Source organism: Rattus norvegicus, chromosome 3 (genome assembly GCF_021556685.1).
Source record: "Rattus norvegicus strain SHRSP/BbbUtx chromosome 3, alternate assembly SHRSP_T2T, whole genome shotgun sequence".
NCBI lineage: Eukaryota > Metazoa > Chordata > Mammalia > Rodentia > Muridae > Rattus > Rattus norvegicus.
Window position 1 is genome coordinate 100,010,057 of NC_141536.1, and position 12,382 is coordinate 100,022,438.

A 12,382-nucleotide genomic window follows, 5' to 3' on the forward strand; every position below is an offset into this window, starting at 1 on the left:
ATCCATTCCTCAGATCCTAAGCCAATGCTAGCAGAGATCAGTAGCACATGTCAATGAAACCTTGTAGCTCTGAAAATTTTCAGAGGAGAGCAGAGCATAGGAGAGGAGAACAGAGGGGAGAGAGGGGAGGGGAGGAGAGGGGAGGGGAGGGGAGGAGAAGATGAACCTTGTTTGTGTTGCCTTGCAGGCTCACTGAAGGAATACAGATCTTGTTCCAGGGTGGTCAGGAGATGTGAAGTGTCTGGTCATGCAGCTACATGTGTGTCATTCATGGGGGAATGGAAGATCCCTCCAGTTTTCCAAGATCATATCGCCTCCAGATAGCTTCACAACACTAATAGCATCTTAGATCCCTGGTAGATTTCTTCAAGCTCAGAATTAATCATTTCAGGAATTCTAGGTATTCTAGAATATTCTGTATCATAGTGGCAAATGTATTTTGAATAGTTATTCCTTGAAGACTCAGCCTAATGAATCATGGGTCAGGAATTAAAAGTAGCTTCAGTAACAATACATAAACAGATAATATTGTACAATTCTCTACTCCCTTCCCCCACCCCAGTAGCAATCACAGAGGAAATTCTCTTCTAGAATGGCCCCATTGTAACATCCTCTGAGGCCAGGGCTTCATGAGCCCTCATGCTGTGTAAATTACATCCAGGAGCCTCCAGTGGGCTGGTACCCACAGTCAGAGTTCAGTCAGGGCAATGCTGACAGTTTCTGCACCATATGCTTTACTTCTGCCTACTGTGCCAAACATCTTCTTCTTTTGTTCCCCAAATGTCCTTGGGCTGACTACAACCACCTTCCTGATTTCAAAGATCCTTGGCTGTAGCACCATGGAAAGACTGACGGGTGATAATGACCCTTCTCAGCCAAGGAAAAATCAATGAATGTCTCTGCTGTAGATGTGGTCCAGGCCCCTCTTAGAAGAGCACATTCTTTTCAAGTCTACTAGTCTACTGTAGTCCTCTAAATTTCCTTCCTCTTCTATGAAAATCTCTTTTCCTCTGAGACACAATGGCCAAGGGAAGTATTCTACATTAATTCTTTATATCTATATGCATCAAGATTTTTACCTTATTTGCTATATTTCCAGACCAGTGCTTACCATAAGTTGGTCTTAGTGTTGAGCCTCACCTGTGTTGCTAGTGTAGACAATTTTCAAGCCTATTAAGCAGAGAGGTAGAAATACAGGAAGTCCTCATGTACATGGGACCCAGCTTCAACATCATTGAAAACCCGGGTTCCCTTCCCTATCCTTCTGCCTCACTAAATTATACCAAATCTTCAGCCACTACTCACTCTTGTCAGATAGATGATGTATATATTATATATATTATATATATTAACTTCAATCAGAAAACAAAGAAAAACCTACACATATTTCATTTGGTTCACATTTCTCTTAAGCACTTTAAAATTTATAGCATTTCACACACACACACACACACACACACACACACACACACACACACACACACACACACACCTAGGAGAGGGTTTTTCCATTCTCGGTTTTGATGATTATTCCCATCATGTGTTGAATATTCTCAGTTCGAACATATGTGAAATGAGATCACACCTTCCCCCATTGACTTCATAGTATTAGCACTAAAATCAGACACTTCTGCAAGTCCCCTCGCTCTATTAAGCAAAGAAATTGATTTTATACTGTTATATAAAAAGAAAAAAACGTCCCAAGCCAATGCTTGCACATACATTTATTAAGAAGCAGCAGAGTGAGATGTGTCAGCCCCTCCCCTTGAGTACAAACTTCTTTATTGGTGTGTAACAAGGCCCAAGGGCTAGATACACTACATAATCAAAATCAAATGCTAGCTTTTTACAGACTTGGCCCAAACAGCACAACCCAAAACGGCAAGAAATCAGAGTATTTCATATCCGTGTTTTTATTATACTTGACATATACATTTTAATTGTAATGTTTCTTGCAGATCCACATCAAAAAATCCCCAAAAGGAAAGGAGCTTTTATTCTAATTTAGCAGAAAGCTCAGGCATTGCTATGGAGACAAGGACAGCTGTTTTTCATCCATAAATATGTAAAATGCATGCTGTCACTCACGGGCTCTGCTAACATGCACATACATAAGCATTGTATGGGTTTCCACCTACTGTCTTCTCTTTATTCTGGCTCCTTCTCCTCTTCTGAGAAGTGGGGGACAGATTTCTTTGCCACAACATTGTCCAGCCTCTTTCCTTGTAGATAGGGATTGACACTCTGAAAAAAAAACCAATATATGTTTTGCCATTATGTGAGAACTTCAGATACAGAACCTTCACGTAAGTGAATGAGAATTGTTTTCTGACTGTTGGGTTAACAGGAAAATAACATAGCACTTACCACCCACCTACCAAATGATGGCCCCACAGTGCAGTACACAGTCTCCCTGGCAGATGTTACTAATAGCGTCTTTCACATAACCATGGTGTTCTTGATCAAATGCAATGTAATCTTTTTATTGTTATATTTAGCTTAAAAGTTTGTGGTAAACTGGGAAAGATTTTTACTGGTTACCAAGTCTCATGTGAAAGAAAATGATTATTCTATGGTCCTATTTAAGTGGAGGTGACACTGAACCGCATTTATTATTCTTATAGAAAGCTTTTCAAAAGAAAAGACAAACATGACCTAGTATGAATTAGTATTCTAAGTCTGACTGTAGGTCATCCCCTGGCTGCAACTCTTCTATGCAAGGATTCTGTTGAACAGTTCATTAATTTCAACCGCCCCTCAGTCAAACCCAAATGTGAAATAAAACACAAAGCCATCCAGAAATGGCCTTTGTTTATTATTCAGTCCTTCGTATTCTGGAATCTCTTTCATGTGTTGATGTCCTAAATAAGTCAAAGAGTTTCCATTGCTTCTCTAATAATAGCAATAGCAATAGTAATAGTAATAATAATAATAATAATAATAATAATAATAATAATAATAATGTCAGTATTTCCTGAGGTTTGGATTTGAACTAGTAACCAGAGCTTTGCACCATCATCTTTGGTGAGCAGGAAAATTTTGAACATTTTGGAATGTATTTGTTGAGTGAAGTTCCTTCTAGCAATGGGACAGAAACATAAGAGGCTGACATGACAAAGGAAGAGCCGTCCTATTGCAATGCTAAGTGCCCATGAGCAAGCACACACAGTTCTCAGTTGGGCCTGGTCTACATGACTCTCTTAAAAGGTGATCAGGCATATTCCGAAAGACATGGGATGGAGCACAGGAGTGGCCCTTGTCAATGCTCTTCACAGTCTTGTATGTGAACATGTGAATTAGGAAGGACCCCAGTCACTCTCCGAAGGTGACTCACAAAAAAAGGCGAAGACTGCAAAGTGAATGGCGTCTTTACATATTTGGAATAGGTATGTCGCAAAGAAGTAGTCATCCTTAAAGTATTCAAAACAGTACTCTTTTGTAAACTGTCAACTAGTGTGGTCTGGCTTATCCTAAAGACCTCTGAGTAAGCAGACTTAATGTGCTTAGAAAAAGTATATTTGGGGCTAGAGAGAGATAGATCCTAGGTTCCCTTCCCAGCAATCATATGGTGGCTCATAACCGTCTATAATGAGATCTGGTGCCCTCTTCTGGCATGCAGGCAGAACACTGTACATATAATAAATAAATAAACAAATCTTTAAAAAAAATAAGAAAAATAAAAAGTATATTCACTACCAGAAATACTTTTCTATTTTGTAACAATATTAACTCTTAAAATTCTCATATGTTAAAAGAGAATATGAGACATTCTTATTTGTCAACTGGGGAGTAAGTAGCTGATAAACTGTTTAATATGACTAGTGGTTTTTAGATGGTAACGAGATAAAGCTACAGAGCTCAAATATTTTCAAAAATCACTTAAAAGTACATTGATCTTTATATTTGAAGCAACTAGGAACCTAAATGGCCTAGAGTGACTATAAAAGTCACAGAAAATGACCCCGGGGCTCTGGTTGTAACTTTAGGGATAAGTCCTCTTGCTAAGAAACTTCCGTGGTACAAGACAGGCTGTCTAAACCCAGAAAATTTCAAAGATTGTGAGGAAAGGGGAAGTGGGGTTCTCCAGAGTCAGGTCTCAAGAGTTTCATATTGATGTTCAATTATGAGTTAAGTGGTTTGTTTTAAGTGTTCTCCAAAGAACTCTATGTATGGTCACTATTGGGTAGGTTACACGTGATCATTATTCATCTGACAAGTGGAAGGACAACTTGGGATGCATCCTTGCTTGCTGTCCTCTTCAAATCCTCAGTAGATGGTGAGCTTCTCTGGAGTAATCCTTAACTCTTCAGATAAGTGACCTATGATGTCGTTATATTGATTCAAGCTCCAGAGAGAGTGGCTAAGATCTTCAAGAGGGGAGCCGCAGCTGAGGTGTGGTGCTGTGGAAGGAAAGTTCTATTTGCCTATCAGTCTAGAATGGTCCAGGGCTAAAGGAATGAGAATGGGCTTTGTAGATAACTGAGAAGACATAGAGCTGATATCCCAGGGTCACAGTGACCCTTCTTTCCTTCAATTCTAAGCCGTGTCTATGAGAAAGAAGTTGATGCCAAAGTAAAAATCCTTTATGACATATGTCTTAGCCAGAATTTTGAATTTTGGTAATTACTAGTCTTGTGGAAATGTGACCTAAAGTCAACCTAAGCTCCTCAGAGTTGGGGACGAAGGCATGGTGGGCCAGGAAGTAGAGACATTTAAAGCTACATGCTAAGTTATTCATTTGGGGTCAGTCATTGGTCTTATTTGGAAATGTCCTTGTTGTACCATGGGGAGATGTATTCAAGCCGTCTTCCTGGTAAATTATGTGTATTCTGAGCTCCTAGAATAGAATTTCTTGATGTTCTCTCAAGAACGCATTACACCCTTCCTGTCACCATCTGCCATTGGAAACTGTAATCACCAAGAAAAACCCTAATAACCCCATTCACTCTCCCAAAGAAGATCTGCTTCCAGATGTAACAGCTTTCTGCTTCTTGCATAGGAGATTGCCTGTGGATCTGTGTTTGTCAAGCAACCCAGGGGCCTTACAATTACTACCCAGACCAGAAACCCCACACTTAAAGCATTTTCTGACTGAATTTGGCCAAGCTCTTCAGATGGGCCAAAATTGCCACAAATTAGATTCCTAATTTTTCCAAAGATCCAGGTACTTGCTATTCCAAAGAAATGGTCAGTGGCTTGGGTTGGTTTGTATATTTTAATGAAAACCTTTGGTATAGTAGTACTTTACTATGTAATAGCAAGGTTTTTACCCCTCCTGTTTGTTCAAATAAAAGAGAGTACCAGTAGATTAGTAGAATGGATACTGATCACTATTAAGTCTGTGGTCTATAAACATACACTGGAAACCCAGTGTAACTTTGATTGCCATATAAGGAGTAGCAAAATGCATAATACAGAGGCCAAAGGTCCATCTTGGACAGTCCTCCAATGAGACCTAACTAAGGCTGTACCAGACAGGGCAGTCTGCAAGTGAGGTAAGTGGAATGCATGCTACACAAGCCTGGCTAGGATAGTATAAAAAAATATGTAGAAGAAATTCAAAATTATGCCCTGTGGTATACACTTTCACACTTCCTGGTTTCTGTCTTGTGATTTGCATAATGGATGCAGATGTGTGAGCCACTTCCTCTACTGGCTTACAGAATATTTGAGGAAAGTCATGCCCTAATAGCTTCCCTGCACATTCCTCCCTGCATGGGTAGGAGGCTGTTCTACCTATTAACCTACCCTTCATGGTTGCTGGCCAGACAGGAAGTAGTAAGTGTTGCATAATTTTTACAGAACACTCCAAAAGCCCAGGGAGAAGACCAGCCCAGAAACCAAGGGTATATATGCTGGGTGTAGCCCTTGACATACACAACTTCTGTTCTATTCTCTGGAATTGCATCAGAAAATATTCTGCTATGTCCCCAAAACCAAATGTTTTGCTTGCCCCTTGAAGAAACATGAAACATCCCAGAAACACCCAGGTCCTCATGTCACATACCCTCCGCTTCCGCCTCTGTCCTCCCTTCATCTTCTCATAAAGGAGTTTCTTGTTCTAGAGTGGAGAGAAAAGAAAACACAAATGGAGAAGTATGGATTGAATTTGGTAACTGTCTCTTTTAAAGCAACACTTGGTGTGTCCTCTGGTTATTAGCATACACATGTTTTGGAAACAAAGTTAGATGAAAGGAATGTCGTGTCAGAAGGATAGACCACAAGAGAAAAGCTGGTGACTGCATTGCTCTTCACAAAGTCCTCTGCACTGCCTCAAGGCACTTGGTGCCACCAACAATCTCATAAACAGGGAGAGATGGCGTGCTAAAATACCAGGGTGCGGGAAGCCCGTCTCCTCACTCTGAATGGCCTTTGTTTGAAAATAAATAACTTTATCTCAGTATCTAATTCCCTCTTTATGAACTACACACATGACTGTTCTCTGGAGCAGTGTCTGACCAATAACAACAGTCCTCTGTGTAAATAAACGAGACTTTGACTTCTGCAGCCATCCCTCTCATGGCTCAAGTTAGTGGCCCCATCAAGCCAATCACAGAACCATTTGGTCTATAACATTTTTAATAGAGTGAACCTTTTAAAAACTGCCAAAAAACTTCTTGGCAGAAAGGAAAGTTATGTTGTGTGTGTTGGGGGTGGGGGGTGCTGTTCTGTTACCACAGTTTGTATAAGTGTTTCCACATACGGCTGTGTTTCAAATGCATAGTGGATTTAAATGAGCTCTAGAATATCAGACACATGCTCAACACATTTCTCTCCAGTTGAGATTATAAAAGACAGAACACTTAACCTGGATGTAAAAGCAAAGAAAGGGATTTGGGTGTTTTGCTTGTGTCATTTTATGTGATTTTTCTAATCATAAGGAAAATAATGCATAGAGGACAATTCATCTTGCTGTAACTACAATACTCTAATGCTAACTTCTAGAAAAAGGAGCTGACAGACTTCTGGTGAGGAGAAAGTTTATACAACATTTTTATCTTCGCAGCCGTCTGGTTATTAACAAATATTTAAATGGTAGATTTGAAAGTGAAAATGACAAATGCCAAGAATAAGCTTCGTGGTTTTCTTGTTTGTTAAAACCCACCACCTGCAACTTACAGTGAACAGCTCTGCCCAACCTCAAACATCCAGGGGCAGGGTGTGTGCCAGGAGAAGCATGCCCATTGCCAGAAACACCAGCACTGGCCAGAGCCCCTATCTCCAGCTCACTTTGGGGGATGGATCAAGTAAATACCAGGAGAGAGAAAAGGCAGGCCTGCTGACCATTCCCTCGAGGAATGAGAATATTGTAGTTGGTCTCAACCTCAGTGTCTCACTGTAAACAACTCTAATGCACACAGAATGTTCTGGGTGCTCATGCCAGAGTTGGGAAGGAGGTTGGCATAAAGAGGGTGAGGACATGACTGCTCATATACATCACTCTCTCCAGCTGTCTGAACTGGAGGGCAGACAGAGGGGCCTGCAAGATGGTGCAGTGAAGCCCACTGCCCATCAGACCGGGCACAGCTCCCGCATGCTGCAAATGAGATGAAGGCAGTGACATCTCAATTCCCTTTGGAGCTTTTTGGGGGAAATTAGAACCAGAAGTTTACAAGGTCTAGAAGTCTTCCTCTCAAAGATGGTTCTTGTTTTCCTGAAGAGCTGAGGTCAGGACCAACATGTCCATGCCCCCCCACCCCGCCCCTCTATGGTGAATATGCCTGGGCCTTCTCCGTTAGCTCTGCATCAGAGTGAATTTGGTGGCAGGGGTTGGCATGTGAATGAAAAAAGAAATACACAAAATGAATGAAAATAAACCAACCACCTCTTCTAATGAATTCATTTGTTAGTTCCTTGGGGAGGAGGGACCTAAGTTCTAAGAAAGCAGCTCGTTTAAGTTCACTAAAGGACTTTTCATTAGGTCATCAAGATTTTGAACAACCAGTTCCAAAGGACTCTGGGAGATAGACATCTTAGAGAACTGTCTGATCATAGGGCTAGGCTACAGGAAGTACAAAAATTAATGATGCTAAATATCTGAGTAGATACATTCAACCAAGTGCTAGAGTCATGTCCAAAGGAAGGAAATGCCAATTTGAAGAAATTCCTACTGGCCAAATGCAGGACATTTTGAACATCAAAATTAGTAACAGTGGGGGTTGGGGATTTAGCTCAGTGGTAGAGTGCTTGCCTAGCAAGCGCAAGGCCCTGGGTTCGGTCCCCAGCTCTGAAAAAAAGAAAAAGAAAAAAGAAAAAAAGAAAAAAATTAGTAACAGTGAACCTGTAGAGGCACCAAATAAATGACGGTGTTTATAAACAGGAAAGGAGGTAATGGAGGCTTTGCATGGGAGTAGGATGCAAATCAGCAAACGGAAAGAACAAGAGAGCAAGAAGCTCATCCTTCTGCAACTACCATGGTTATAACTGAGTCTGGTAAATACCATCAATGAATGCAAAATTAATGCATTGGTTAACAGCCTCGTGGAGACCAAAATATTTATAGTCTCAAAGTAGTTTTCCATAGGTTAATTTCAAATGGAAAATGATAGTTTTATACCAGAGAAACACGGACACTACTTTACTAAAGGAAATGAAGTTACCACTAACAGGGGACAATCTGACACTGTGTATGGCCATGATGAAAAGTGACAGGATATCCATAAACAGCACGATTATGAAGAAGCTTAAAACATTGAGCACATGCTAACAGAGAGAAGAATGGTGACTCCCAGAGCTGGGGATAGTGAAGGAGATGGAGACAGCATAGTGACAATCCAGGTCACATACAGTTAAGGAGAAGTAAGTGTTACCACAGCTGAACAACCATTTTAACAAGCTGTGTGTTTTAGAACTGTGGTGAGTACTCTGAACATTTTCAACATGAAAAAAGAAGGAGAAGGAGAAGGAGGAAGGAGGAGGAGGAGGGAGGAGGAAAAGGAAAGGAGGAGGAAGAAAAGGAGAGGAGGAGGGAGGAAGAAAAGGAGAGGAGGAGGAGGGAGGAGGAGGGAGGAGGAGGAGGGGAGGAGGAGAAGAAGAGGATAAGGGAGGAGGAGGAGGGAGGAGGAGGAGGTGGAGGAGGAGAGGAGGAGGAGGGAGGAGGAGAAGGAAGAGGAAAGAACTAAGGGGCTGGAGAGATAGATTAGCAGTTAAGAGCATTGGCTGCTCTTCCAGACAACACAGGTTCCATTCCCAGCACCCACATGGCAGCTCACAACTCTCTCTAACTCCAGTTTCAGGGAACCCAATACTCTCTTCTGGACTCTGTGCATACTGCACTTACATGAAGCACAGACACACATGGGGACAAAGTACCTATATGGATAAAATAAAATGACAAATTTTTAAAAAGAAATGAACACAGTCTGAGGTTATGAATACGCTAGTGACCCAGATCTGACCATCACACATGATGTGTGGGGTACATGCACTGACATGTATAAATATGACACACTCTACTCCATAAATATGTACAATTAGTATGTGTCAAGTAAAAGAAGACATAAAATACATAGCTCAAATCTAATGACATAGAAACCCAAGATAAGCCAGAACTGGAGAGTACTCTATATTCCAATATTCAGACAAGGCACGGCCATGTGGGATAAACAAAGTCGGAGACGGACCGACCACACACCTCCTGTCTCCCATGGCTCAGCTTGATCAACTATTAATGAAGGCTGTACAATGTGCTGGAAATGGAGGAAGATTTGGTTTTTGATACACTGAGGAAGTACATTAAGGGGAAAGGCTGGCATCAGCCTTTGGTCATAGGCTTTGAGGGTTGTAGTTGAATGTGAGGAGGCTTATAGCAGCCTTTGGTCATGGACCCTCAGGACTCTAGTTAATTATATACACTGTGGTGAAGGCAATCAATCCTAAATAGGACTCCAGAGGCCATATTATGAGGGATGAGTCAGAGAGAGAGAGAGAGAGAGAGAGAGAGAGAGAGAGAGAGAGAGAGAGAGAAAGAGAAAGAGAGAGAGAGAGAGTGTGTGTGTATTTGTAAAGATGGAGTTTAATTCCTAGCTCTGTCAGTCATAAGCTCTGTGTTGCTGAGCAGGCTATCCAGACCCCTGCCTTGCATTTTCTCCTTTATAGAATGAGAGTGATGAGGGTGGGCAGCCTGGATAAAATGATTGAGGCAAAATATTAGCACGGTGCTTTCCATGTAGTATAAGTGCTATAAATTTAGAATTTCTTATTATATAGCATGTATTTGGTGTCATCCCATTACCCGCCACAGGACCCAGAGGTCATATGGTCTTGATTCAGTAACAAGGAAAGAGCCGTGCAGGAAATACTACAGACACACTGATATTTGTAATGTGGAAATCATTGCTAAAGATGCAACTCAGCTCCAGATAATATTAAACACAGGGAGGCAGTGCTGTCAAGGAAGCAGCAGGGACTTGTGTGCAATTTATTTGAGAGATGACTGTTTTGCAAGTTGAAAGGATAGTTGAGTTGCAGACACGCTTGAGACTATCCTTCTATATAAACACCCAGGCTGCTTTCTGGATCCCAGCTTAAAAAAGCAATAGACACTCAGTTAACACTTCTATGTGAAGATCAAGCAAACACTGTTTTATTGCTGGGTGGTAATGAGAAAATAAACAAGGAAACTGAAGTTTAAACAAACACATCATTAGAGCTGATAAGAGGCATAAATGTCATTCCTTTGCCATTGATATGTGATAGCCCTTTTTATTCTTGGTCTTAAATTCTAGTCTTGGCTCTGAGGCAGACAATGAATCTGGGTGACTGAGAGAAGCCCAAGGAGAAGGGAGAGGGGAGGGAGAGGGGAGGGAGAGGGGAAGGAGAGGGGAGGGAGAGGGGAGGGAGAGGAAAGTGTTTCAAAGGGGGATGCAAGTGGGATTTGGTGAGAGATAGAGAGCTTTTGAAGAAGAGGGTGTAGTTGCTGTGCAGCTGTAATCGCAGCACTCCTGAGACAGAGGCAGTGGGAGCTCTGTGAGTGGAGATTGAGGCTAGCCTGGTCTACAGAGTGAGTTCTAGGACAGCCAGGACTGTGTAGAAAGGCCATGCCTACAAACAAACAAAATAATAAAATATTGGGAAAAGAAGTTAGCACCTCTTCCACCCCATCACAACCCCAGATGGGCTCTGCCCACACTCAGACATTTCCTCCACTTCCTTTCTTCTTGGTCTCAGATCCAGCCTTCTACTCAACTGTGCCCTGTCCCCTAAGACTTCAGCTGGATTCTCCATAGAGCCTCAGCTTCCTCTGTGGTTAAGTCACAATCAGGCCCACTGGCCTCACATCTTCCTCTGCCTTTGGATTCCATCTTTCCTAGCTTCAGGACCCAGCCTTCACTGTACCATCAGAAGGGCACTGCATCCACGCAAATTTGGGCTTATTATAGCTTCATGCTTTTCATTTCAAGACTGTAAAACTGTTGAAAACCCAAGGCCACTTGATGAGTCCTGGAGACCAAGCACCTAGCACAGTATCTAAAATAAAGTGGGCTCAGAACCTGTTCGCATCCTTCTGAACTTGGTCCTTGCCACTGTTTAGCAAGACCTTGCCCATCTATTGTGGGTCTTTCCCCAGCATTACTCTTAATTTTCTTCTCTTTCCTTTCTTTTCCTTCCTCCTTTAAGCTGGCACATAAATGCATGATGTATCTCCTCTCCTTTTAAAATTCCTCATAGGAAGAGTTTATGTATATAAACTTTCATATAGATTCTTTCTCTCTGTCTTTCTCTGTCTCTCTGTCCTTGTCTATCTGCCTGTCTGCCTCTGTCTCTCTGTCTGTCTGTCTGTCTGTATGTATGTATGTATGTATGTATGTTTCTCTGTACCTTTCTGTCTCTGTCAGTCTCTCTGTCTCTGTCTATCTCTGTCTCTGTCTATCTCTCTCTGTCTCTCTCTGTCTCTCTCTGTCTCTCTCTCTCTCTCTCTCTCTCTCTCTCTCTCTCTCTCTCTCTCTCTCTCTCTCTCCAGTGTATAACCATTCTATTAGATGATTCCCTCTGAAACGGTACCAATTCTTATCTTCATCACTATATACAGGATCAGCGTAAGTATAATTACGTGATTTCTTTCTCCATTTTCTTTGGTCTTCAGTCTCCCCTCTATTTTACCTCTTACTATCCCATTGAGATACATTTTATAGGAGATTTTCATAACACTCAAGATTTTTTTTCGTTTTTGTTTAAAACTCTGCCAAGAGGAGGTTTGAAAAGAATTTGACGAAACAGTCTTCTCTAATAGGACTATGTAGGGGGGAGGGAAGAGAAAGTGAGAATTAATGAGAGAAAGAGAGCTGGGGGATAAAGAGGGAGAGGAAGATGGGGAGGGATACAAATTGGAGATGAAAGGTTAACTCAAGTGTGTTGCTTTCCTGCCTTAATTTGGAAATGT

At 41.6% G+C, this 12,382-nt stretch overlaps 1 protein-coding gene across 2 annotated transcripts in view; it reads right to left on the reverse strand.

Annotated features, from left to right (window-relative positions):
• Positions 1 to 1,709: 1,709 nt before the first annotated feature.
• Scg5 (secretogranin V) overlaps positions 1,710 to 12,382 on the reverse strand; it is a 44,338-nt gene continuing 33,665 nt past the window's right edge. For both annotated transcript variants that reach the window (NM_013175.4, XM_087649702.1), the window contains 2 exon segments: positions 1,710 to 2,244; positions 6,008 to 6,061. In NM_013175.4, the coding sequence (NP_037307.2) occupies positions 2,149 to 2,244; positions 6,008 to 6,061 (150 nt within the window). In that variant the 3' untranslated portion in view covers positions 1,710 to 2,148.